Source organism: Physella acuta, unplaced genomic scaffold, assembly GCF_028476545.2.
Source record: "Physella acuta isolate Inbredline_101_S28 unplaced genomic scaffold, ASM2847654v3 ptg000298l, whole genome shotgun sequence".
In the NCBI taxonomy this organism is placed as follows: Eukaryota; Metazoa; Mollusca; class Gastropoda; family Physidae; genus Physella; species Physella acuta.
The window spans coordinates 69,916-96,800 of NW_026731817.1; the positions used below are offsets into that span (position 1 = coordinate 69,916).

Genomic DNA, 26,885 nt, shown 5'->3' on the forward strand with positions numbered 1-26,885 from the left:
CATCGCACGATGTTGGATTTTGAACCCGATCTTAGTTTTTAAAGCACCTTATATTGTTGGGAAGACTAGGCAGAACTAGAGTCCTAGGCTAGTTAAAAAATTAAAATAATCATGTCGCCAGAAACATCTTCGAGTCCACCCCGAACAAGAGACTCAAGACCTAACAATACATGTGTTACAGCATATTTAGTTGCTTATAATGTTATTCAGATGCTAGGGTAAATACTTTAAATTATTTTTAATTTTTTAAAATCCTCACTCTGTTGTTTACTCATTTTTGTATCTACGGACGCCGGTAATTCTTGACATCATTGGCATTATCATTCGAGGGTTAGTTCAGTTCCAGCGAAAAAATGTCTGAGAATGTCTGAGATTGATAATTTAATTAAAATAGGCTTCTAGATCTAGAGCATATTATAATCTAGATATTTCTAAATACACCCAAATAGATCTAGATTCCAGGTTTTCTAGAATCAATTCAAAATAAATTTTAAAATTATACTAGCCTACCCGCGGTGTAGGGTGTAGAGCAAATTACACTGTCCGGACACACACCGCGAAAAAAACGCAACTTAAAACTTCCATGCGGTCTCATTCAGTAACCGCTTAACATAGGAAGGAAAAAAAAGTATCATATCTATCCGCAATCATTCTACTTTAATAATGTGTGTGTCATTTTGTATTCATACGCATAGAACTTTAGCTATTCTTGTTATAGTGACTGGGGGGTCTTAACATGTGTTCGGACACATGTAATACAATTTCAAATGTGTTCGGACACCTTTACCCGTCATCGGACAAAGCACTTTTTGTTCATTTAGAATAATTTAAAGTCAATTTAATGAATAAAAACATATATTATATGCATTTATATTGTGTTATTGATTGTTTGTGAGGTAATTTTAATAGTATAAAACCTTTTTCCCACACTCCCAAAGTTCATCCCATTCAGCCATTGCGGCTCGCGCAGTACGCTGCTAAGCCAGCCAGGTCACATGATTCCCCCTCCTCTTTCGCATTCCACTGCATTCTTGACCTTATTTTGACCCTTTCCCTTCAATAACCAGCCCCTTTTATGCTCTAAATTCTTATTTAATAATATTTTTGTGTTGCTGTCCGGTCCCATGTAAGGTCAAAAAAGTTAGCGAACACCCCTTTTTTATTGTTCAAGCACAAAATAACCCATTAACCTTGACATTTAAGATGTTCCATACATATATAGAAGCTATTTATAGTGTAACCTTTTAGCTAAGCGTTGATTGGTTCAAGTTTTGCCCCTAAGTCCAACCCTAGGTCACTTCATCCGGCTGGTGTAAAAATAGAAATGTGCGTACCATGCAACGTTAAAAATTTTCTAAAAATAATTCTTGAGAGAGGAAACGGAAGTACTTGACACGGAAGTGTTCATAAATGAACAGTTTACGTGCAGGCGCCGTTGTTTCGCATGAGACATGCTAATTAAAGTTTCTATGAGCCAAAAACCGACGAAGTGTTCGGTCCCATGTAGTGTTCGGACAATGTAATTTGCTCTATCATACACCGCTATTTAGTTGTTGTTTTTTCTACTTTTCAGTAATTCATAATTTGTGAATTCGACAGTACCAATGTTGCCACTGAAAATATTTGCTTTCAAACACTAACCCCCCCCCCCCCCCCCCCCCCCCCCCCCAGTGAAAGCAGTCTCCTCTTAGTTACCTCCTCTAAGTTTAAAATCGTTTCAAACTAAATTATCTGCCCCTAAAAGCCGTCACCAAACCCGGATATACGATTGTTTTGTAAACATTTAGCGTGAACCACAGCTCACCTAACCATGTGAGGGGGTGGGGGTGGTAGCGATAGAGAGGAAGAGAGGGGACTGCAGGGGTGCACTTGCAGCTTGTTTTCTAACGTCTCCCAGAAGAGAATTATATATATAGATAAAGAATATTTCACTCACTGTGGAATCCACAAATGTGACAAAGCCAAGCACAAATCACAAGTCATGAAAATTAAATTGAATTGGAAAGAAATGGAAAAATATCAAAGGGCAGAAAAGCAGGAAAGTATATTGTAAATGGCCAGTGCTTCACTTTGAGTGGAAAAGGTGAAGAAGACCACACCTGGATCATTACAATTCATTAGGAACCTTGCCAATATCATAATTTGAACACAGTTGGAGATGTATGATGGTAGAGACTAAATGAGTCATACTTATAGATCTGCTACTACTAAAATAGAACATGCAAAACCATGTTAACAATAAATTTTAATTATTTGTATATTTTGGAAGAAAAGTTTTGCAGACTTTATGCAATTTAAAATGCAGAATGATCCTTGTTGTGAATAAAAGAAATTGGTTGTCTAGTAAGTTGCAACGTGTAAAATGTAAGTAGGTAGATCAAGAGGAAATACTGTTGCAACTATTGCAAGATTGAAAAAAAAATCTGCAGCTTAATATTTTTATGTTTAAGGAAAACCCTTGAAATGTTAACAACAGTGTTGTAATGTGATTTACAAGTTTGCAGACAGGTACCGTCCTGTCTAAGCAGAGAAGTACCAATTTTATTGTCTTAGCACTTATCTCATGTTAGAATTAATCTGGGGTCATATTCAAACTACAGAAAATAAAGCAGGAGTTATCTCCCCTAAACTTCCTTGAATAACACTAATGGGGATGGTAACGCAAGTGCAGTCGGGATGTAGACATTTTTTAAAAAGCAATTTTCAAAAACTTAAATTTTTTTAATAGAATCTCATAGAAAAAAGAATTTCGCACCAAATGAACAGCTAATAATCTGTGTATGATAGTGCAGAACATTAGTACTTTATAAAGAAAGACATAGGAATCAAGTTGAAAATAAATTCATATGCGTTTTCTGAGAAATCAAAAATATGATAAGGGGTTATGTATTTATAACGTCCACACGCAGAGGGGATGGGGCAGTGACCGCGGCAATTTTCTAAAACAATTCAGGTCATTTCAAGTTTATTTTTAAACATTTCAAACAATTGTTACTAAATCATAGTAGGCCTACATCATTATTTTGTGTTAAAGCCTAAGATGAAGTAGATCTTAAAACAACCATGTTACAATTATATAATGTAAATGAATTAGTAATTTTGCAGCATGTATTTGATAGGTCTACAAAATTTTTGTGGACGTCCAAATTGGGTGGGGGGGTTCGTCAAAAATGGATGCATGTGGATGGGGGGGGGGGGGTCTAAAATCCCAAATTTTTGTGGACGTCATAAATGTATGACCCCTAAAGTACTAACGGTCACAGGAAATTACTCCAAATTTGTCATAAAATAGGGAATTAGGTCTTCTATATATATACTACTTAACTTACAGGCTTTTGAAAAACCATCTATAATAATAGTTTCGCTGTCTGTCAAGAACGCTCTGTCTGACAAGAACGCTCTAGAGAAAACACAAGCAAAATAAAAACATGCACAGTAATTCGAAAAACGAAATATGACGTCGACACATTTAGCGTAGAGTAGAACATAATCTCAAACCAGAGAGTGCACACAGTAATATGACGTCATTGATTATCGCGTAAACATTGAAAAAAAGGAAATGTTGTCTAATCTAAATGGTTTGCGTGAAGAGTTTCTTGCATACAATTCTTCGGGTAGGGGCGAAGCCCCACCCCCCGCGTAAGAACGTCTGAGCCCCCCCCCCCCTCCCCAACTCAAAAGAAATTTCTTCATCGATACTCTATAATAAAATTACCGCCTAATTAATGTGTCTAATCTAAAAAGTGGTTTTCTTGCAATGGGACGGTAGACATGTTTGTTTTTTTTGGGGGGGGGGGGGTGTGTGTGGGGGGGGGGGGGGGTGTGGGGGTGGGGGGGTGGTGTGTGGGGGGGTGGGTTGGTTTCAGTGTTTCTTTCAGACTTTTTCCTCCCCGGAGAGGGGTGGGGGTACTTGAAATTTTCGGGGGCGGGGGGTAGAATTTTCTGGGAGGGGGCGGACACTGGAAAAAGTATATAATTATATTTCGTTGAATGGGACGGTAGACATGTTTTTTTTGGGGGTGGGGGTGGTGGGGGGGGGGGGGGTGGTGGTGTGGGGGTGGGGGGGGGGGTGGGGGTGGTGTGTGTGGGGGGGGTGGGGGGTGGTGTGTGGGGGGGTGGTGGGGGGTGGTGTGTGGGGGGTGGGTTGGTTTCAGTGTTTCTTTCAGACTTTTTCCTCCCCGGAGAGGGGTGGGGGTACTTGAAATTTTCGGGGGCGGGGGTAGAATTTTCTGGGAGGGGGCGGACACTGGAAAAAGTATATAATTATATTTCGTTGAATGGGACGGTAGACATGATTTTTTTGGGAGTGCGGGGGGGGGTGGTGGGGGTGGGGGGTGGTGTGTGGGGGGGGGTGGGGGGTGGTGTGGGGGGGGTGGCGGGTGGGGGGGTGTGTGTGGGGGTGGGTGGTGTGTGGAGGTGTGTGTGGGGGGGTGGGGTGGGGTGGTTTCCTCATCGATACTCTATAATAAAATTACCACCTAATTAATGTGTCTAATCTAAAAAGTGGTTTTCTCGCAATTTCTTTAATGCAATTCTTCGCGTAGTGGCTAAGCGCGACACCAGTGTTTCTTTCAGACTTTTTCCTCCCCGGAGAGGGGCAGGGGGTACTTGAGGTTTTCGGGGGCGGGGGTAGAATTTTCGGGAAGGGGGCGGACACTGGAAAAAGTATATAATTATATTTCGTTGAATGGGACGGTAGACATGTTTTTTTGGGGGGTGGGGGTGGGTGGGTGGGGGTGGGTGGGGGGAGGTGTGTGGGGGGTGGGGGTGGGGGTGGGTGGTGTGTGGGGGGTGGAGGTGGGGGTGGGGGGTGGGGGTGGTGTGTGTGGGGTGGGGGGGGGGGGTGGGGGTGTGTGGGGGGGGGTGGGATGGTTTTAGTTTAGAGAAAAGAGACAGCACTATCAGCCTAGCGCCCGTTGTACCCTTCCTCAACGGGCCATTTATCTAGTAAGTAGAATAAGCACCACTTCTGGTTACTGGAAATCATTTGAAAAGTTGATAAAATACTTGTATATGAACTTTGTCATCCTAGCTGGGAGGGTATACAAGTTAACATGTTCCCAGACAGACACACACACAGGCATACAAACAAAATTTCAAAGTCCAGTTTTTCAGACTCTATGACGCATAGAATGCCAAGATTTTGATAAATCCAGAATTAGAATTTTTGTCAGATTAAAATAAGTCCCCTATACTACATATATGATTTAGTACCGAGGTGTAAAACTTAAGCAGTCAAAATTACATGTGATTTTTTTTTTTTTTCGCTCGATTTCAATACTTCCTCTATACTCTGCTTTCAAGAAACTAAAAAACAGGGCAAAAATTTGAGACAAAGCATTACAAAAGTCAAACTAGGTTGGATTAAACCTTGCGCAAATGAACAAACATCACCAGATGTTTAATTTTTGTTACCCAATAACTAATTTAAAAAGTTAATTTTTTCACTTAAACTTAAGGCAATTTTTTTTAAAATGTTAGTTTTGGATCCTCCATCCTCAAAGAAACAATAATGTTGTTATTTTTCTTATGTTCATTCTACACTAGTAGATGTAGTGTAGGATTAATTGAGCATTTTGTCTTTAGAATTAGATACTTTGTTGCTTGTGTTAGCTCCCTTTGAGTTCTAAAACTACAGGAAGACACCAGAATCATGTGCAATTTTGAATGCTAAAATAAAATCTTAACCCCACATACACCATAGACTATTATCATGCAATATATTAGATCTTAAAAGCTTGCTGATGATCATCTTGACTCCCAACTTTAACCATAGCTGTCTCTGAAATTAGCTACTAGCTTCTGTAACTAGTATTGAATCATTTTTTAAGCTGTTGAATGAGAAAATTGGCATGGTGAAAATTTGACTTTCAACATAAATCTGTTGCACTTTATGCATAACTTTACAGCAAAAATTTGTTTTGGTTATTTTTTTTTCTTCCTTTTTATCTAGTTATTTACGTGGATTGACACAGAGAATTGTAATACAATGTTGAGGGTGTTAAATAAGAAAGAGCCAGTATAGCTCATTGATTATTGTCTTTTTGTGGAATTTAAGAATGTTTTAAGAATGGGGAAAGAAACACAATGAGAACATTTTTAAAAATGGTTGATGTACCATGATTCATTTCTAAACTAAAGGTTAATCTATATGCAAACACAGGATAATGAGTTCAGTATTATTAACCAAATGTTTAAAAAAAAAACTTCCCTAATCTATGCTGGGCACGGCACATCAGCTAGTACTGAATACAAATAAAGCACACAGCTTTTTAAAAAAGCAAAAATTATACAAGTTGATGCTTCATCAACATAATGATTAGCATGATAAGTAATGCTCATAAGCCTCACTGTACATGATAAATGGTAAGATTGTTGCAAGAATATCATTACCAAAAATAATAAATGTGGGAGATGTTGTTGAATGTTATGTGGTTAAACTGTCCTTAGTGTTGAGGCTTCATCAACTAAATGTAGACACTGACCTGTTCAACTTAAACCCAATGCCTATGCTGCATGCTAGCTTGACACTTGCCATATAAATCATCTCTTCATTTCACAGTTGCCAAACATTTCTTTTGTGTTGCTTTTAAAAAAATGTAATATTTTAAATTTTACAGAAAATTTCAGAATATTACTTAGAAAAATAACTTATCTGGGTTAACAGTTACAAAGTTAACAGTTCATAACTGATTTTAAAAATGTGAAGCACATAAAAAATTAAAACTACTACTTTTACTAACTTGAACCAAACAAATGTATTTAAACTATTATTTTTAATTTATTGTTCAGTTATTTAACAAGCCAGGGATAAAGTAATATAGTATTAATAAGAGCTTTAAAAAGTCTTATAATATCTAGTACATTTTTTTAATAGAAACTAAGATTTTAATTGAGATTTCTTTCCTTGTTTTTAGATGGCTGGCTATTATGGTGATTATGGTTAACCATATTTTCTCAAATAAAAGCTTTGGTCTTCTTTATTATGAAGTTGTAAGTATTCTTCAGATATGTCAGACTGCTGCTATTTTAGAGGTAGGTGACACACAAAGAATTAAATTTGCTCTTGTTGTATGTTAATTGTATTTTTAAAGATAAGTGTAGATTTGAGTTGTTTTGCTTTGACTGAAATTGTTTCCTAATGCAGTGACAGAGAATGTATTGAAAGTTATTTATTGTTGTATTGTAACAGATTGTCCATGCCATGACAGAGAATGTGTTGAAAGTTATTTATTGTTGTATTGAAACAGATTGTCCATGCCATGACAGAGAATGTATTGAAAGTTATCTATTGTTATATTGAAACAGATTGTCCATGCCATGACAGAGAATGTATTGAAAGTTATCTATTGTTATATTGAAACAGATTGTCCATGCCATGACAGAGAATGTATTGAAAGTTATCTATTGTTATATTGAAACAGATTGTCCATGCCATGACAGAGAATGTATTGAAAGTTATCTATTGTTATATTGAAACAGATTGTCCATGCCATGACAGAGAATGTATTGAAAGTTATCTATTGTTATATTGAAACAGATTGTCCATGCCATGACAGAGAATGTATTGAAAGTTATTGATTTATTGTATTGAAACAGATTGTCCATGCCATGACAGAGAATGTATTGAAAGTGATTTATTGTTGTATTGAAACAGATTGTCCATGCCATGACAGGGATGGTCAGGTCCAACTGGGTTCTAACAGCTTTTCAAGTTTATTCTCGCGTCTTCCTGGTCTGGGGCATTGTCTGGAGTGTTCCTGCCGTAAGTCTGGTCTCGTCCACTTGTTGACCAATATACATGGTCATTTCTATCTCTCTAGGCTACCATCAGAACTAAAAAACATTGCCTCCTAACTAATTCCATCCTACTGACTGTCTCCTTTTCCTGTCTACTAGAACATTCTGCTCTCACCAGATCATACTCATCTGTACATATTCCTTAACAAACAAAACAAAAATTTACATATTCCATAACAAACAAACAAATTTACATATTCCATAACAAACAAAAATAAATTTACATATTCCATAACAAACAAAACAAATTTACAATAATTTACATATTCCATAACAAACAAAAACAAATTTACATAACAACAAACAAATACAAATAGCTAATACTTGCCAACCTTTTCTTTCTGTTATACATTACTATTATCTAACCCTAAAACATCCTTAATCAGCTGTCTATGTCATTGTCATTATCTACATTTAGTTTGGTCTTGTACCATACCATCAAACATATACAATTGAATCCACAACATAAAAAACCGAACTACCATTATGTATTGCAGGCCCAGCAATACCCTAAAACATCCTTCATCAACTGTTACTCTCATCATCTATGTTTAGACACATATACCATCCACCATACACGGTAACAAATTCCCACTACCATTATGTATTTTAGGCCTAGCATGACCCTAAAACATCCTTCATCAACTGTTACCCTCATCATCTATGTTTAGACACATATACCATCCACCATACACCGTAACAAATTCCCACTAGCATTATGTATTTTAGGCCCTAAAACATCCTTCATCAACTGTTACTCTCATCATCTATGTTTAGACACATATACCATACACCGTAACCAATTCCCACTACCATTATGTATTTAGGCCCTAAAACATCCCCAATTCCCACTACCATTATGTATTTAGGCCCTAAAACATCCTTCATCAACTGTTACTCTCATCATCTATGTTTAGACACATATACCATACACCGTAACCAATTCCCACTACCATTATGTATTTAGGCCCTAAAACATCCTCCATCAACTGTTACTCTCATCATCTATGTTTAGACACATATACCATACACCGTAACCAATTCCCACTACCATTATGTATTTAGGCCCTAAAACATCCTCCATCAACTGTTACTCTCATCATCTATGTTTAGACACATATACCGTAACAAATTCCCACTAGCATTATGTGTTGCAGGCCCAGCATGGGTTCCAGATGAGTCTGTGGTTGTTTGCTTGGACCATCACTGAGATTGTCCGCTACACCTTCTACTTCTTCAGCCTTTTACCTGGACCAGTTCCCAATTTTCTCGTTTGGTGCAGGTCAGTTCAATCAAATCTTACCAATCTCTGTAAAAATTTGATGTTTTTTTTTTTTGAGAATCAGATTTATACATTGTTTCTTGTATGGTCTTATTCCTTTACACAATTCTTTTTTTTTTTTTTTGTGCAGTTATAGTTATTTACATTTCTAAACATCTAGTTAAGTTAATGTCAAATTGAGAATTTTATTTACTTAAGTAATTGTTGAGATATCATTTGATGTAGAAATCTAAGTAGATTTTTATCTTGTTTATTTTCTAGGTATACTTTCTTTATTGTCCTGTACCCTATTGGAGTAACAGTAAGTTGGTGACCAATTATTTTTATTATTTTTCATAATCTATATTTGCGTTGTGTAAATTAAGTTAAGTACCCTTTCATACATGATGGGGCAGATGAAGTAGTTGTGGTCTGTTTCTCAGACCATGGCATGATGCCTGCCACTATTACTTTATCTGATTAAGGTACTTACTAGCGCTGGGTGGGTTCAACCTCTCACATGGGCTTAACTTAATTCAAGACTTTTGTGTGAGTAGTGGTGTGTACTACTTCCCAACCACACTGCCCCATTATACTAACTATATATAAAAATATATTTGCTTAAGTTTTAGCTCTTAAGTGAATATCCAAAATTTTTAGGGTAAAAGATAAACCAAAAACTTCCAATTTAGTGTGTACTGAGGAGTTGGCGTGGTCTCGAGTTCGAACCCACGGGCAGATGAGGCTCGTTAGCTGGGGACAGCCACTCTTCTAGGAGAGACAACTCCAAAATTAAAAACAACTGCTGCCTTGTAGTTTGTTCTTGGTTGGACAAAGGCTATGGAAGCAAATCCAAAAAGAAAAGCAGGCTGAAATCGGAGTCAATGGCCTCAATGGCGCATAACCAGTTGACAAGTAACGCTTAATTGTGTTGGAGGCGTGGTCGAGTCGGCAAAAAGCTCATGGTTGATAAATTGGAACAAAGTCTCAAGTTCAAACCCACTGGCAGATAAATCTCGATCCCCTCCAACACTAATAATTAAGAACGAAGAAAAGAAGTGTGTACTGCTGTGTCACCTGATCAGACAATACCTTTGGTGATCTACTTTGAATTCTGTGTTATGTCTCATGACCAGGATGCTTTACATGACCTACTTTGTGTTGTCACCTGACCAGACAATGCCTTACATGACCTACTTTATATTGTCACCTGACCAGACTAGGCCTTACATGACCTACTTTATATTGTCACCTGACCAGTCAATGCCTTACATGACCTACTTTGTGTTGTCACCTGACCAGTCAATGCCTTACATGACCTACTTTGTGTTGTCACCTGACCAGTCAATGCCTTACATGACCTACTTTGTGTTGTCACCTGACCAGTCAATGCCTTACATGACCTTGTGTCACCCCCAGGGTGAGCTGATGACCATCTTCAGTGCTCTACCAAGTGTCCGGGACACCAAGCTCTACAGCTTTGATCTGCCCAACAAGTGGAACATCGCCTTCAACTACTATTATTATCTCTGTTTTATTGTCGTCTCTTACCTGCCTGGTGAGTCTCTACAATACAACTTCATCTCTAAGTCCCAGTTTTAGAGGTTTATCACTACCTTGTTGTCCCCTCTATCATCAACTTCAATCATTACTGCCTCATATCTTCATTAACTTGAAGCCATAATCCACTGTAAGTTTAACTGTATGCTGGCAGTGAGCATTTAGCCATCCCATATTTACTTGTTTAATACCTTGTGTTGTTCTGTTGATATTTAACGGAAGGATCTAACTTAAACATGTTAATACTGAATTCTACCACCTGTCATGATTTCAGTGTTCCCCCAGCTGTACCTCCACATGTTAATTAATTAATTCTACCACCTGTCATGATTTCAGTGTTCCCCCAGCTGTACCTCCACATGTTAATTAATTAATTCTACCACCTGTCATGATTTCAGTGTTCCCCCAGCTGTACCTCCACATGTTAATTAATTAATTCTACCACCTGTCATGATTTCAGTGTTCCCTGTGCCTCCACATGTTAATTAATTAATTCTACCACCTGTCATGATTTCAGTGTTCCCCCAGCTGTACCTCCACATGTTAATTAATTAATTCTACCACCTGTCATGATTTCAGTGTTCCCCCAGCTGTACCTCCACATGTTTAGCCAGAGGAGAAAGGTTTTGAGTGGTGCCCTGGACAGAAAGAGGAAAGTGGAGTAAAGACTTGTTCTACCCAGAAACAGTTCATCCTGCGAGATAGCTGCTATCATTCCTAGTTGTGTTAACACTCTAAACTACCATCAGCATAACTTAACATAGTTATATTAGTATTATTATATAAGCTCCATGAGCATATCTTAGAATCATATTGCTTCTTCTTTACTGTCTGCCAAAGTAAGAATATCACCAATGTATGCTTATCTATTGGCTTGACCTAACACAAAAGAACAGCTTCCATATAACTTTAGTTTTTAGGCAGAAGTATTTTGATAGTATGGATGTGTAAAACTAGCTAAAGTCCTTTCTTGATATACAAATTACTCTATACTGATATATTTTTAGAGTTAAAAAAATAAAATATTTAGTTTTTATTTTAGAGTGGCAATATTATTCGTTAGGACAGTTCCTTACCTGTTGATTTGTTTTATTAGTTTATTGCTTTGAGTATAAGGTTGATTGGAATCTAAAGTTGTCTTCACTGATGGTATGATTGTAAAGCTGACCTGATTAATTTCCTTGTGCTGTTATTTAAGTGTTTTGTCATGCTGGTTCATTGAAATCAAAAGTGATTTTGTTTAGCTTGCTAAAAATTTTGAACAAATCAAAATTGTTTGTAAATCACGTCACAGATTTTAATTTATTTTTGTTATGAAGAAAACTAAGAAATTAGAAATTTCTTAATATATGTTGTATGTTTGGTAATGGTTTGCTTTTCATTTAAAGAGTTTTTATACTTCAATAAAGTAAATGTATAGTTCTGCATTTTTTTAAACCATAAAAGACTTGTGTTTGTATGGGTTGGAAATGTTTGAGCTGGATATAAATTTTAGTTATATTACTTATAGTAGTTATATATGGATGTAATCTGGACCTGATTTCCTCCAATACTGTCTAGTATTGTGTATCAACCTGTTATCTGCTTTACAGGCAGTTGAGTACAACTGTGACTTCAGAACCTGGCAGGTGAAGTAGAGTTCACAAGTTTCTTTGATGTCTGCACTTGAACTAAGGGATAAGCTAGGTCAATGAGCCCAGTTGCCTTTACTTTCTCTAAATCAGGCAGGTACCCATCAAAGCAGGGTGGACTCATGGATGTCCTGCCGAAATTTGAACTCAAGACATTCAGTTAGTGTGTCTTAAAGAATCCATCGTGCCAACATAAGAAATAAAAAGACAAAGCCAAGAGTTCTTTAACTTTTGTTATTATTGCATTTCTCTCTGAGGTGAGTGACACATGTACAATAAGACTAGAAACAACAATGATGTTTTGTGTCCATGGCTGAACTACACATCTGAGCTAACATCATACACAACAACATGTGCTCTAGGATCTATTGGGTGCAAGTTAAACTACTGTTTGTTTTTTGCAAGATTTTTTAAAACACTGATTAAACTTCACACCTTTTGTACTCTTATATTAAAAATTCATTTTTAAGAGTAATTTTTTTTTAATTTACAGTTTACTGGACCTAGGAATTGAACTATTTTTTCAAATATTTCCTTGAATTTTACTTTTAAAATTATTTTTTTCCAAAAAAAAAAAGCTAAATACAAAAGAATCATTTTTACAAGACTAGACAAAAATTTACCCTGTGTGGAACAAAAAAAAATGAACAAAATGTTATGGTACAAAAAGTCCATAAATGAGACAATCCACCCTGTTCTTTAAACACAAGATAAAAAAAATGCTTATTAAACAAATTCCTTGGAAATTTAAAAGTACATTTTAAATTACTATTAATAACAAACACAACTAGAACTTAACATCTTGCGGGTAAACTCAAGACAAGTTCATAGGGGATAAATCAAAAGATATTATGCTGAACAGTTTTATTGTTTTTTTTACTAGCACCAGTATCCGAAGACTCAAAAAGCAGTTTACTGACCCATCTTCTTAGCTATCACAACAATGTTCATTACAGCTGTTTTATACTGGGGACAAAAATGGTATTGCTAAATTAGATTATCAAGCAACATTCTCCGAAGCAGATTATTTTGAAGTTATTTCAACATGAAAAAATATCACATAGTAATTTGTATTTTTAAACCTGGCACTGTGGATGATGGAATTTAAAACCATTGATATTTCAAGTGGAATTTCTGCCAGTAGAGCATGTTTGATTTAATTCGTATTTTGTGCAAGTGGCTAAAATATGTATCTAAAAATGCACAAGTTATTGCATAGTCATTTCACGACTGAGTAGCGACTTAAATCAAATTTTTTTTAAAAGTTACTACAAGACAAAATAAATTGTTAAAGGAAGGAAAAACATACAACAGATTATAAATTAAAACAATGGATTTCAACAAGAAGAGGATAATGGGGGTGTAAGACATGGCGTTGTCTAAAATAATTTGAACACATCCACAGTTAAACATGGCATTTTCAGCTTTCTTTACACTACGGAAATCTGGATATTGTGATGATAATCTAAAGACATGATACATGAATGAGTCACTAAAAATGTTTTTTTAAAAAAAATTCAAATTTATCAAATGATTAAGCCAAAAGCTTTACAAATGTAATTTAAAATAAAAAATAAGTTGAATATAAAGTCTTTGGTTCATCCTTTTGTTAAAGTATCATTTTGATTATTTTTTAAATTAAGATTTTTTTATTGTATATTATTGTGTATGATACTAATTTCAAATCATCTTAGTTTGCTCATTTACAATATACAAATCATGGTGAGATAGTTTTTTAGATTGTCACAAGTTAAAGATTTAAAATAAATGACACAAATCATTAATTAAAAATAGAATACTACTATACATTCTAAAAACAATTATTAACATGATTAATATCAAGAAAAAAATAGTTTTAACATTGCAGAAATGGAAATAGTACATTGCAAGGTAGTTAACAATCAATCATTTTTTAAATTTAACTTACAACCAAAGTATTATGAAAATGGTATTAATAAAAAAAAATATCAGCAATTTAACGAGCCTGTAATAAAAAAACAACTATTTTTATAACAAAGTAAAATTTAACTCTTAAAGCAACGATATAGCTATTTAGCTAAAATGTTATGGTCCCAAATGACAAAAATTAATTTTAACAAAATACACTGTCACTTAAGATTTTGCCCTAATTATATTATATGATAATTTACAATAATTTACACAACTTTCATGTAATGACACAATAAACAAAGTTCTCGGTTACATAGAAATAAATCATCATGCATGATTATTGAGAAATAAATAAACTATATAAATATAATTGTACATGTACAGTTTATTAGACTTATGTTAGGTCAATATACATAAAGCAAGAATGTTATTTCGACAAGGGATATGCACACAGAAAAATTGTGTAACTTAAATTTATTGGATTTGTTTACAGTAGAAAATTTACAAGCTGCTAATATTTCTATTGAATAAAATGGATAAAAAGAATATTCTAAAACCAAAATACTGAAGGGAGTATAAAAAGTTGAACATTCTGTTTTCATTCATCCAACTGTATCTGTTCTCTTAGCCATCCTTAATTTGACTAACCACACATAAATCTATATATAAAAACTTTAAAACTGATCCAGTAATTTTGCTGTAATTATCTTGCAGAACTACAAAATCTAAATTTAACCTTCCCTACAATCTTTCAACACCTCTCCCCTACTTGACTGCCCCTTTTGTCAGATTTTTAAATACAATGGTGATATTTGTAACAAAAATTTAACCATGTAAACATTAAGTTTGGTGTTCAACTTCATTATAGAACTGAGAGAAAGGTTTTTTTACTGCAGAATGTGACAGTGTGGATCGCCTGCCCTGCATACACAATCAGAAACAATCTAGGAATAATCTGTTCAAACACGTCAAATACTGCAAGTAATTACAAGTAGATATTGCAAGTAAAAAATAACCTAAACCATGGTAATTTGCACACAAAAAATGGAATTACACATATGCCATTCAATACTTATTGGATTTGCATGCAATTAACTAATTAAAGCTGCGATATTTAAAACTGTATCTCAAGTAAAAAATGCTATTGTACATACTATACACATGATGTGAATAAAAAGTAAAAGAACCCGTGCTCTGACTGGATTTCTATGAACATGGACACTAAAGATCCACAACAAAATTCAAATGTCGGTATTACACAAGTTACATTCAAAAATGTAGTTGAAAATATTTATGCTTGCATACGATATATCATATATTATAGATGAGATAAACATTATCTCATGAAGGAAAGAAAATAACATGTTATTTTAATCATATGAATGAAAAAGAAATTTTTTTGATTGCGTTGTAGACCAACAATGGACCAGTGTGTTAACAATGACTAACAAATTCAAGACTTTGCTAACAGATCATTGATTGCCAAACTAACTTTTAACAAAAGTATACAGAGTAACTATGTACATATATATAATTGATATAAGAGAATCAAAGAAATAAATAAATCACAAAACTTGTAAGGACTATAACTTTAAGTAAAAACCTCAGCATAAAGGGAGATAAACCAACAACTAAAAAAAAACAAGGGACCTAATTCAATTTTCTGTGTTGGTCGTTTCAGACACTTTACTGGTGAGATGGTTTCTAAATTGTCTGATGACACTCAAAGAAATGTTCTGTAAATAAACTCTTTTGGAGTTAACAGTTATTTTATATCCATGTTCATGGTATCAATATAATAATAAATTATACAAAAACACTTTTTGTCTGTTTATAAACCTTAAACAAACTATTTTTAGACTGAGTTATTGTAGATTTAATTAATTTAAAATACTTTGCTAGAAATCTCAGTTCATTTTGATGAGTGTGGTATTTATCTTTTATCATACTAAATGTATCAAAATTTAAAAAAAAATGTATGACTAGTGTACTAGATCTAAATGGAAATTATCAATAAACAGTATGGCTTTTCAATACATTAAATGGACACACAATTAGTCATCTATATCATCATCCATACACATGCTACCATCGGGATCACCTTGACCATCAAAAGATACTTTCATGCGTTTGACTTTGGCTCTGTGGTTTTTGAACCAGAGTTGAACGTTTTTGGGCTCCAGCTTGGGGAACTTGTGCCGGTACTCACACTTGTTCAGCTCCTCGCAGTACTTGTCTATCATGAAAGCTGAGGGGTGGGTGTCCTCCGTAAACCACTTCTCAAGCTTGGGAATCTCAGTCAGCGGGTCGATGAAGACCCGCGTCCGTCGCTTGCGAGGCTCCGAGTGGTGCCTGTGGTGTGGTTGCTGTGGGGACTGTCGCTGGTGCTGAGAGAGGTGGTTGATGGACTGCTGCATAGAGGGGGAGGGGAGGGGGCTCCTGGCATCGTGAGGCGCAGAGTCCTGCCGGAGTGAGAGTTGAGACAGATGAGAAGCATGGTTGGCAGAGAGGGAGGTGAGGGGGGAGGAGGAGAGCGAGTGCTGGACACTGGTCTGGGAGTAGAACCGGTGGTCCATGGGGTAGTAGGCCATGGCTAGCGACGGAGGCAGCTGTGGGATGTGCAGCGACTGCCCCATCTGGGCCAGCGAGAGAGCGGCCATGTTTGCTGCGGTCAGCCGCGACACATTGTTATGCATTGCCGAGGCGTAATCAACAACAGCCGCGCTCTGCTTCAACCGCAGTTTCAGTTCTTCTTCAGAATTGTAACTGTCGTTAGAGTTTTCATCATCGCTGCACTCGATCTTGTCCTGCTCTTTTTTTATCTGGCCTAGTTCTATGCTGGACTCGCGAGAGATGTGACTAGCATGGAGGTAACTCTGCTTAGACTCTGAGTTATGGTCCCTGGGTGAGTATTTGCAATGTTCATGCTTGATTTTCAAGCTGGACAAATAGTGCTCAGCCACGGAGCCTCCGTTTGGCAGGGGGGTGGACGGGTCAGAGTAGGTGTCTGTTTCATCCTGTCGGCTGGATCGCTCCATGTCACTGGACCCTGACCTGAAAGGTGACATCCGGCCGTTGCTGACATCAGTGTTCATGGTTTGGAAGATGTCGTTAGACCTCGGGGGAATTTCTTGACGCAATTTGGAGGCCACGTCCAGAAGAGCAGGAAACCTCTGAGTGCAGTAAGGTTTTTTCTTCTTGAGTATGTCACCTTGACCTTCGCCCTCAGACGACGACGGTGAAGACTTAATGGGAGAAGGGGTCGCAGAGTCTGAAAATGACACATCTTTATCTTTGCCGTTTTGCATTTTTGACATGTCAGATGGACGTTTGGTGACGGACAAGTCGTACGGCTCGTCTGCCCCAGCAGCAGACGTGTCGGACAGAAGATGGGGGTAGGGGTGGAAGGGGATCATGTACACAGCGTTTTTGTTGGGTAGATACGGGGGGACGCACTCGGTGACAGAATTACCAGAACCAGCAGAGTTCATGTCTACATTTTCTTCATTCTCAAACGAATCGTCCAGAGCTTTGCTGGCTCTTCTCTGGGCCGCACGTGCATTCTTAAACCAGTAGATTATATTAGTGAGATCAAGGGGCCGGCGGCCTTTGCGAGACTCAAGGCCGTTAAGTTCTTGCATAAATCTCATCATCTGTTCCCGTGTCGGATGCTGGTTATCCATAAACCATTTTTGGAGTCTAGGGATTTCATGCTCCGGATCAAAAGATGTCCGGATTCTTGTTTTACCTGGCATTAGCCCCAGGTATGGGTTTGATGGATGACTCTGTAGTGTGGATGGAATGTTGCCTTCGCTAGGGGACCGTGATATTTTATAGAAATCTTTTAGGCTGTTCTTATCCAGCATTTTTTCTGTTTTGATTTTGTTACGCATGGGACTAGTGTCTGTGAGACTGGGTATGTGATGCTTGAGGTTTAGGGCTTCGTGTACATCGGATGGATAGCTGGACAGAGTTTCAGTCTTGATGACTGGCTGGTCAATCTTCAGGCTCTGGACGACGGGGGAGTCGGTGAACTCCATGGGGGAGTCAGACTTTGAAGGGCTCTCATCTTGGGGTTTTCCCTGGAGGGGTGTGACAGCTGACAGGGGAGGTGACTGCTGTGGCTTGGCAGGGCTGGAATGTTTGGACAGGACAGGTGAACTGTCCCCCTTCTGTCTAGTGTACCACTCATCAAAGAGAGAGCACACCTGGTCTGGGATGTGCTGACTTATCTCCCCTGTGGCTATCGTGTCAAGAAGGGACTGAAACAGGAAGTGATAAAAATTGTCAAAACTTGGCGAAAACAAAAAAAAGGAGAAATTTATTTTAGATAATTATCATTTACAACGGCAATGAGAGGAAAAAAACAAAGCATCAGCAATTTCTTCTTTGCAAATAAAACCGATCAGCTTTTGTTATGTCATGCATCCCTGGCCGTAGTTATTAAATTAACAAAGAACAAAGAGGTCAGACACAGCTGGTTTATCATTAAGGTATGAGAAGGTTTATACAGAACAATATCTGGTTGACTTTCCTTAAACTTGGTTGGGTACCAATTAAGGCTGGGTCAGCCAAGAGACCTAAATGAGATTCTGGTGAAACCAAATACACGACCTTTTATAAAACCTACACCCATCAGACTTGTAATTAGCTGCTGAGTCACTAGACCACACCATGACATAAAAATAAACCTCATTGAGCTAAATGACATAACGTTTTACAAGACTATCAGACAAGACACCCTCCAACCCGTGACCTACCTTTTCAATGGGACAGCCAGCCTGAAGGAGAAAATCCTTGGACTTGGTCAGCAACAGCTGAAGAAGTTTTTCCTTGACGTCTTCACTGGTGGAACTCACACGTACATGCCTGGTGACACAGAGGGTATGTTCAATTTTACCTCAACACCTCATCATGTGAAGTCATGACAACTGACATCAAGCAGCTGTTTGTGTATTTATGTGATAGTGGTTTTCGTGTTATTATACCATTCTGACAGTCTGTTGAAACAGGTTTGTTCTCACCCCCCTCCCTAACACTCATACCCCAGTCTACAGATACATTGAGAAGGGGTTTTTCATGTGATATCTTTAATGTTATCTGCTGGATTGATGTTATTAAACACTACAGAATCTGACTGGACATTGGACCAAAAACTAGATATTGGATTGTTATTAAAAAAATCAACAGATTTGATATTTACTGACAGATTTGATATAATTACTCACAGATGACTGACAGGTTTTATGTTTACTAACAGATAACTGACAGATTTTATATTTACAGAAAGTTGGCTAACAGACTAAATTGAGTAAGAGATAACTGACCAAGTAGTAGTTATTTGTAAGATGACGGACCAACAACAGTCTGACCAATGAGTAGTTATGTGTAAGATGATTGACCAATAAGTAGATATGTGTAAGATGATTGACCAATAAGTAGATATGATTAAGATGACTGGCCAATAAGTAGATATGTGTAAGATGATTGACCAATAAGTAGATATGTGTAAGATGATTGACCAATAAGTAGATATGATTAAAATGACTGACCAATGAGTAGATATGTGTAAGATGACTGACCAATTAGTAGATATGTGTAAGATGACTAACTAATGAGTAGATATGATTAAGATGGCTGGCCAACAACGGCCTGACCACTGACAGACCATATCTTTACCTCAGACGTATCCTAAGTGTGGCGACACTGGTCAGTTCACCAAGTATTTCCTCCACTGTGGCCAGGTGGTTGTCAGTGACGTCAGCAAAAGTCAAAGTCTTCCAGTTCTTCAACTGTAAGCCACCTAAAATGATTGGACAGAGAGATCAAAGGGATTAGCCCACACATCAACAGGCCATTGACAGATCATTACATTAGGGGGAGACTTGGCAAAACCTGATCCAGACCAAACATTGGCAGGGTACCGGCTCAAGGTACTGACAGCTTAGCTGTTTCCCGCCACAGGATTAGGGTGAGAGTTTAGGGCTAGGTTAGGTTTTAAGTTGAAGTCTACAGTTGAGTTTAGGAACTGATTAACACAAGAATTATCACTGTGGTTATAAGAAAATTTAGGTTTGAGGTTAGGTTTAAGAATAAGAACAAGTTTGGTTTCAAGGAATATTAGGATTATGTTTGAGGTTAAGTTTAGGGTAAGCCTCTGCTTAATGATTAATGGAGACAAAAATGCCAATGACTAAGCTGTAACTAGAATCAACAGAATATGGTATCGAACAAAATGTTCAAATGTGTAACCATGTAAAAGAAAAGAAAATGTTCAAATGTAAAAAAAATTTAACTGAAAAATGTGTAAAAAATTAAAAAGTTAAAATGAGTTAACTCATCTTTAAAATGTTGAAATGTATTAGCAAATAAAGATATAAAAATATAAAGTATAAATGTATGTATGTATGTATGTATGATGTGTACAAAAGTTGGGATTACCCTTGGCTCCAACAGCTTCTGGAGCTGTGTAGCCCAGCTTCAGCAGGGAGGCAGTGACCAAATCAAAGAACAGTGTCGCCCCTGGAAGTATTGCATAGGTGTCAACGACCACACGAGCGTGGGGGTTACTCTCAAAGTCTCTGACGTCATTGACCGAGTCCTCTTGCTCGATCACACAATGAATAGGCAAGGACCGTAACCCTGGAAAAAAAGGAAGGTAAAAATTAATTTTCAATGCTGAACAAAAAGAATGAGTTTTTACACAGTGAAAGTTCAGAAATACATGGGTGATTTTTTTATTTTTTTTTAAAAACGTCAAAATTCTGGAGAAACCAAATTTGTCATATTAAAGTAAGAAGCCTTTGATCGCTAGCAGAAGCTAAGTCCGCGTGATCCCATCACTGGTTTTCTAAAAGATCTCTTTCAAAGTTATGCCCCTTATTGTCTAAGTCGTCTCCCCTTACTAATCTTTTTCTGCCCCTCCCATCCACTTTTTTGCTACCTCCCCCTCACACTCCCCCTCCCCTCCACTATGGTATCTCCAACATATATTTCAGCAGATAAAAAAAACTTTTTTTTTAAATCTCACGCTGATTTGGATGTCTGAAAAAGTAAGTTAATTTTGAATTTCCTAAATGAATTAGTGGAATTTCCTAACGAGAATCGGGGTAGCTGTCGGGCGAGCTGACAGACACAAGTTTATGTAAGAGAAGAGTTACCAAACTAATCTTAATCCTTAAGCCGTTGTAGATCATTCATGCTTATCTGACGCTGAGCAGTGCTATCGTTGGGAGGGTGTGGGGGAGGGGGGGGGGTATTTGGTATCATGTAAAAGGTGGCCTGGCTAGCTGTTGGTCAAGAGTGGTCAGACCTGTCTCTTCAACCCGTCATCAACCTAAGTCTCCAACACATCTCTCCAATCCACATCTCCAACCCATCTCTCCAGTCAGTCTCCAACCCATCTCTCCAGTCAGTCTCCAACCCATCTCTCCAGTCTCCAGTCTCCAACCCATCTCTCCAGTCAGTCTCCAACCCATCTCTCCAGTCTCCAACCCATCTCTCCAGTCTCCAGTCTCCAACCCATCTCTCCAGTCTCCAGTCTCCAACCCATCTCTCCAGTCTCCAACCCATCTCTCCAGTCTCCAACCCATGTCTCCAGTCTCCAACCCATCTCTCCAGTCTCCAACCCATGTCTCCAGTCTCCAACCCATCTCTCCAGTCAGTCTCCAACCCATCTCTCCAGTCTCCAGTCTCCAACCCATCTCTCCAGTCAGTCTCCAACCCATCTCTCCAGTCTCCAGTCTCCAACCCATCTCTCCAGTCTCCAGTCTCCAACCCATCTCTCCAGTCTCCAGTCTCCAACCCATCTCTCCAGTCTCCAACCCATCTCTCCAGTCTCCAGTCTCCAACCCATCTCTCCAGTCAGTCTCCAACCCATCTCTCCAGTCTCCAACCCATCTCTCCAGTCTCCAACCCATCTCTCCAGTCTCCAACCCATCTCTCCAGTCTCCAACCCATCTCTCCAGTCTCCAACCCATCTCTCCAGTCTCCAACCCATCTCTCCAGTCTCCAACCCATCTCTCCAGTCTCCAACCCATCTCTCCAGTCTCCAACCCATCTCTCCAGTCTCCAACCCATCTCTCCAGTCTCCAGTCTCCAACCCATCTCTCCAGTCTCCAGTCTCCAACCCATCTCTCCAGTCTCCAACCCATCTCTCCAGTCTCCAGTCTCCAACCCATCTCTCCAGTCAGTCTCCAACCCATCTCTCCAGTCTCCAACCCATCTCTCCAGTCTCCAACCCATCTCTCCAGTCTCCAACCCATCTCTCCAGTCTCCAACCCATCTCTCCAGTCTCCAACCCATCTCTCCAGTCTCCAACCCATCTCTCCAGTCTCCAACCCATCTCTCCAGTCTCCAACCCATCTCTCCAGTCTCCAACCCATCTCTCCAGTCTCCAACCCATCTCTCCAGTCTCCAACCCATCTCTCCAGTCTCCAACCCATCTCTCCAGTCTCCAACCCATCTCTCCAGTCTCCAACCCATCTCTCCAGTCTCCAACCCTACCACCTGTCTATAAATATAAAACAGAAACTATCCTCATCATGTGTGTAATGACGTCAGGCTACAAAGACAATAACGTCAGTACCGTTCTGTAAAACCGTGACAAGAGCTCAGGTTAGGTTTGAAGTTAGGTGTAGTTGTCGACACTGCTCATTAATGGTATTAATGCGTTAGTGTGTCGGCGTTGTTGCTGCTGCTGTTGTAGTTGTACAACCTCTGGTGTAACAGACTCATGCCCGGGTGAGCGCTGTACACAATGCTAACATAAAACATATCACGTATTAGTTTCCTACTTAAACCTGCTCGTGGTTGCCAGGCCCCTCGATACAGCGAATGTATTTCATCTCTTAAGATTTAAAACTATTTTAATTGCCACAATACCCCCCCCCCTTTCCCCAACCTGTGAAAAAAAACTGTTTGAATAAAGATAACGCGAACAACTTAAAAATCCCTTTGTCGATGACGTAATCAATATTGTCGCACTTTAATCAAAAAACGGGATTTCATTAGTACGGAATCAACCAATCAGGACTAAGGACGCGGAAATCTGTATTTATCTGCCACATTACCGCAAGTGATTAATTCGCGTGGCATTATTCGCAAATTACCAGCTAATAAAGAAACGCAGACACGGGTTATTCAGGCGAGGTTTTTTCTCCCGTCCACGTATCAACTGATCGGATAGATTTTTTCCCCATCATCCATCCCCCACATCAACCATCCCCCACATCAGCCGTCCCCCACATCAGCCGTCCCTTCTCGAGTGCTGAGAGCGAGAAGTGGGCAGGCACCACAGCCCTCCGAGTGTCGCGGCACGGAAAATCTGGCTAGGGATTGGGGCTTGTTACCTAGGTAATCACCTAATGCGATTTGTGGGCAAATTAAATTTAACACTTTATCTCCCCGGCTAAGCTATCATAAACACCTTATCGAGTCCAACAAAAAAAATTTTTTTTTCCTAAACATGAATCAAGGAGGGGGTAGGGAGGAGTCAGGGGAGGGGCGTGTTTTGTCTCATTTGCGCATCTCATTTCTAAACCAAAACGAGTCCAGATTTTCGTGCTTGTTTGGATGTGGCTTAACTTTTTTTCTCTCTCTCTTAAATTACTTTTAACTTTTTTTTATTGTCGATGTTTCGAACAACTTTTTAACGTCACTGTTGTGAGTAATCTCCCCCCCCCCCCCCATCACCATTGCCCCAACCCACACACAGACCGATAAATCGTTGAACAAATTTGACCAAAACCATCAATTTTAGCCGTCCAGTCAAACGAATCGTGTTCCGTCCTTATCTTGTCGCGGTTCACAGCTTTCGGGGACGGATAATCCGTAAAATTAATAACGAGAATCACAGGCGTCCTGCAGCAATTAATTTGACCGGTTTTATATTTTTTTTATCTGGCAAGGTGGAAGGATTGTGTTGGGTTTATCTCGGTTATGTTAATAGTCGATACAAAATCAGCTAAAGGGAGAGAAGCTTTAAATGAAGGGAAGTAACTAACAAATAAGAGGGTGGTGGTCGCCAAATATATGGACGGAGTCGTCGACTTAACTAAGGTAACCGGCAGCTAAAGGAAGGTATTAGATGATGAAAAGCTATTTTAAGATTGGTAGATAGTAAAAAAATTATTATATTTTCAACTGACCTTTTACAATCAGATAATAGAGGAAATAATGGGGTAATATTATATAGATTGATGTAGTCTAATTGTGGAAGGTGTGGTATACAATTGGTCCAACTAGACCAACCACTGAACAAACACCCAGACCACCAACTGGACAATAGACTTGACCACCAACTGGACAATAGACTTGACCACAAACTTGTCAATAAACTTGACCACAAAACCGTGAGGCTATTTATTTCTGTTACCACCACCCGCCGTATTTAACAAGTGAGATTTAAAATGTTCAAATGCCCTCACCAAACATGAAATTCTCGTGTTTGTCTAACGGCTCAATGCTCGCACGGATTACCTGGTCAGTCGGGGCGATGTGACGTCAATCACTGACCACATCTTGTGTAATACATGTATCGGTTGCCATGTCACGGGTACACATTTGTGATACGAAACTGATAAATGTGAATTAAGATTGTCATGTTTATCCAATGAGTATGGAGATATGTCGAAAACATTTTGTGATTACTTCCCCTTATTTCGCAAGATTTAAAATAATACCCCAAAAAATCGAATGTTCAATTTCTTTAAATTCTGTCTACATCTAATGTAAAACTCTAAATAACACCAAGCTGTATGCCTATAACGTAAATATAAAAAAATACTGTACTAAAACATGAAAGGCTCGTGGTCAAATTTAAGGGGAGATAAATCTCCGTGAATATAGGCTTGATTAGCTTCACGGCCAAATTAGCCTGGATATACGAGGGCTCTGCCATCATGGCCTTTCGAGCCCGACTTGGCCAAATATGCCTCATTAGCCTGTACACTCAAAGGGGAGATTATCCCCGCAACTTAACAAGAGCAGAAGAAAACCACTTCTCTCCCCTTTAATCCTATTACAGGGAGCCGTCCCATGGGCAAGGGGACAGAACTAGCATAAGCGGGTGCACTCCAGGGGCTTACTTAGCTGCAGAATGCGCATCGTGTATGAAGTCATTAGAGGGATAAGGGAGCGTACTTTGGTATCAGGTCTGACGAGATTAAGGCGGGAAAGTTGCCCGCGCGGCGGTGGCACAACAAACGCACGCTCGTAATCACACGGCCGGCACGGTTGGCTGGGCAAAGGCGCCTCTCGAACATTCTCTAATGGACAGGCTGGAGTTAGGGGTTGTCTTACGATAACAAATGGCTGGCCGGTTCGCTGTAAGCCGCTAGATCACATTTTTTAATATAAATTCTGGTGGCGTCGAGATCTATTTCAGATTGGGCGCATGGGTGACGTCACCACGGCCAGGTGACGTCACCATGGCCAGGTGTGTCCACATGATTTCTATTTACCCGATGGTTAATTAAGTTCGACAACCTCGAGAACCAAAAAAATCAAGTTTACATTTGTATCAATCTTAGACAAGAAAATGTGTGCCCAGCTTCGTAAAACAGCAGAATTTGTCGTGAGTTCGGATATCATAAGAAAACACTTCTTTCACAATAGTTTGTCCTACGCGCCAACCATCATTACCAATTAACGTTTATTCTCTAATTAATTAGCTACCTAGACCAACCGATCACCAGTTAACTCACAAGCCACAACCAGTTACCTATCCCGATTTCACTTCACATACAAACCTTTATCCCTCTCCTAAACTACCACTATTCTATCACCATCTCCGAATAGAAACACAAACCAACATCATTTATCCACTAACACCACCACGACCACAACATTACCAATAGCCACAACATCACCAACCACTGTCCCATTCCAACCATCCCCAACCACCAAACCATCAACAACCACCAAACCATCCCCCCCAACCACCAAACCATCAGCCACACCATCACCACCAGTCCAACCACAACCACATCAACAACCATCACACCATTCCAACCACCACACCTTCCCCATCACTAACCACCTCTTCTTCCATCCTGTGTTGCCCAACCACTTCCAACCAGTTGATGGTTGAGAATGAAAAACTCACCCGGATTCGTCTATCCACTCAAAAACCGCTCCACCAATCAAATCCAGCCTTACAAAAATCGACCAGTGTCGCAAAGTCAGATTGGTTTAGACATGTCGCAGAGAATCACAGAAATAAGGCGGATCAGAGTTTTATCCCCCCACCCCCAGTAGTTTCAAGTGGATTCTTATTAAGAATATACCTCCCCTCCCCCTGTCCCAATCCCTCTAGCTACTTAGACTGGTCCTAATACGCTTATTCCGAAATGCGTCAACCCTCGCATCATTTTCCATCCTATCGTCGCCATTATTATCCCAACCATTATTATCACTACCATTATTATAGCTTTAATTTTTTTAACCACTTTTTTTTCCAATTCCTGGCTATGGAAAGACCAATTTAAAACTAATCTGCCGAAAGATAAACCAATCAGCGGCTTTGCTGCGGTCTAAGCTCCATACATCACCACGCATGCGCAGAAGAGTAGTCGGGGCGCGAGGCATGGCTACTGTACCATGCCTGATGGCTTTCATGGGATACTTTTATTAAAATTAGAAGGGGATTTTATTCTATTGATTTTTACTAACAAAATATAACTCCAGTAAACAAGTTTCTGGAGTTTTAACTTAATCATCGAAGAAACTAAGACAAACAGCGG

The 26,885-nt window shown here is 38.8% G+C and overlaps 2 protein-coding genes across 3 annotated transcripts in view; one reads left to right on the plus strand and one right to left on the minus strand.

Annotated features, from left to right (window-relative positions):
• The first annotated feature begins 41 nt into the window (after positions 1-41).
• Positions 42-12,048, plus strand: LOC131939872 (very-long-chain (3R)-3-hydroxyacyl-CoA dehydratase 2-like). 2 transcript variants are annotated; one of them, XM_059298395.1, is made up of 7 exons: positions 42-218; positions 6,918-7,035; positions 7,658-7,765; positions 8,958-9,082; positions 9,344-9,383; positions 10,481-10,619; positions 10,896-10,948. In XM_059298395.1, exons 1-7 carry the CDS (start codon positions 112-114, stop codon positions 10,931-10,933), a joined length of 675 nt encoding a protein of 224 aa, XP_059154378.1. In that variant the 5' UTR covers positions 42-111; the 3' UTR covers positions 10,934-10,948. The 2 variants fall into 2 exon arrangements, with proteins under 2 accessions (XP_059154378.1, XP_059154377.1); XM_059298394.1 differs by lacking the exon at positions 10,896-10,948 and adding an exon at positions 11,201-12,048 and having other exon boundaries at positions 44-218.
• A 2,109-nt stretch (positions 12,049-14,157) lies between these two features.
• Positions 14,158-26,885, minus strand: part of LOC131939876 (uncharacterized) — a 71,321-nt gene continuing 58,593 nt past the window's right edge. Inside the window, 4 exon segments of the mRNA XM_059298401.1 lie at positions 14,158-18,404; positions 18,903-18,996; positions 19,807-19,945; positions 20,584-20,784. Coding sequence (XP_059154384.1) covers positions 16,197-18,404; positions 18,903-18,996; positions 19,807-19,945; positions 20,584-20,784 — 2,642 coding nt within the window. The 3' untranslated portion in view covers positions 14,158-16,196.

Excerpts from the sequence above, each read along its gene's own strand:
- LOC131939872 (XM_059298394.1), top strand. The coding sequence starts at position 112 with ATGTCGCCAGAAACATCTTCGAGTCCACCCCGAACAAGAGACTCAAGA. Across the intron at positions 9,384-10,480 it reads TGTACCCTATTGGAGTAACA|GGTGAGCTGATGACCATCTT; the intron begins GTAAGTTGGTGA and ends TGTCACCCCCAG. Across the intron at positions 10,620-11,200 it reads TGTCGTCTCTTACCTGCCTG|TGTTCCCCCAGCTGTACCTC; the intron begins GTGAGTCTCTAC and ends TCATGATTTCAG.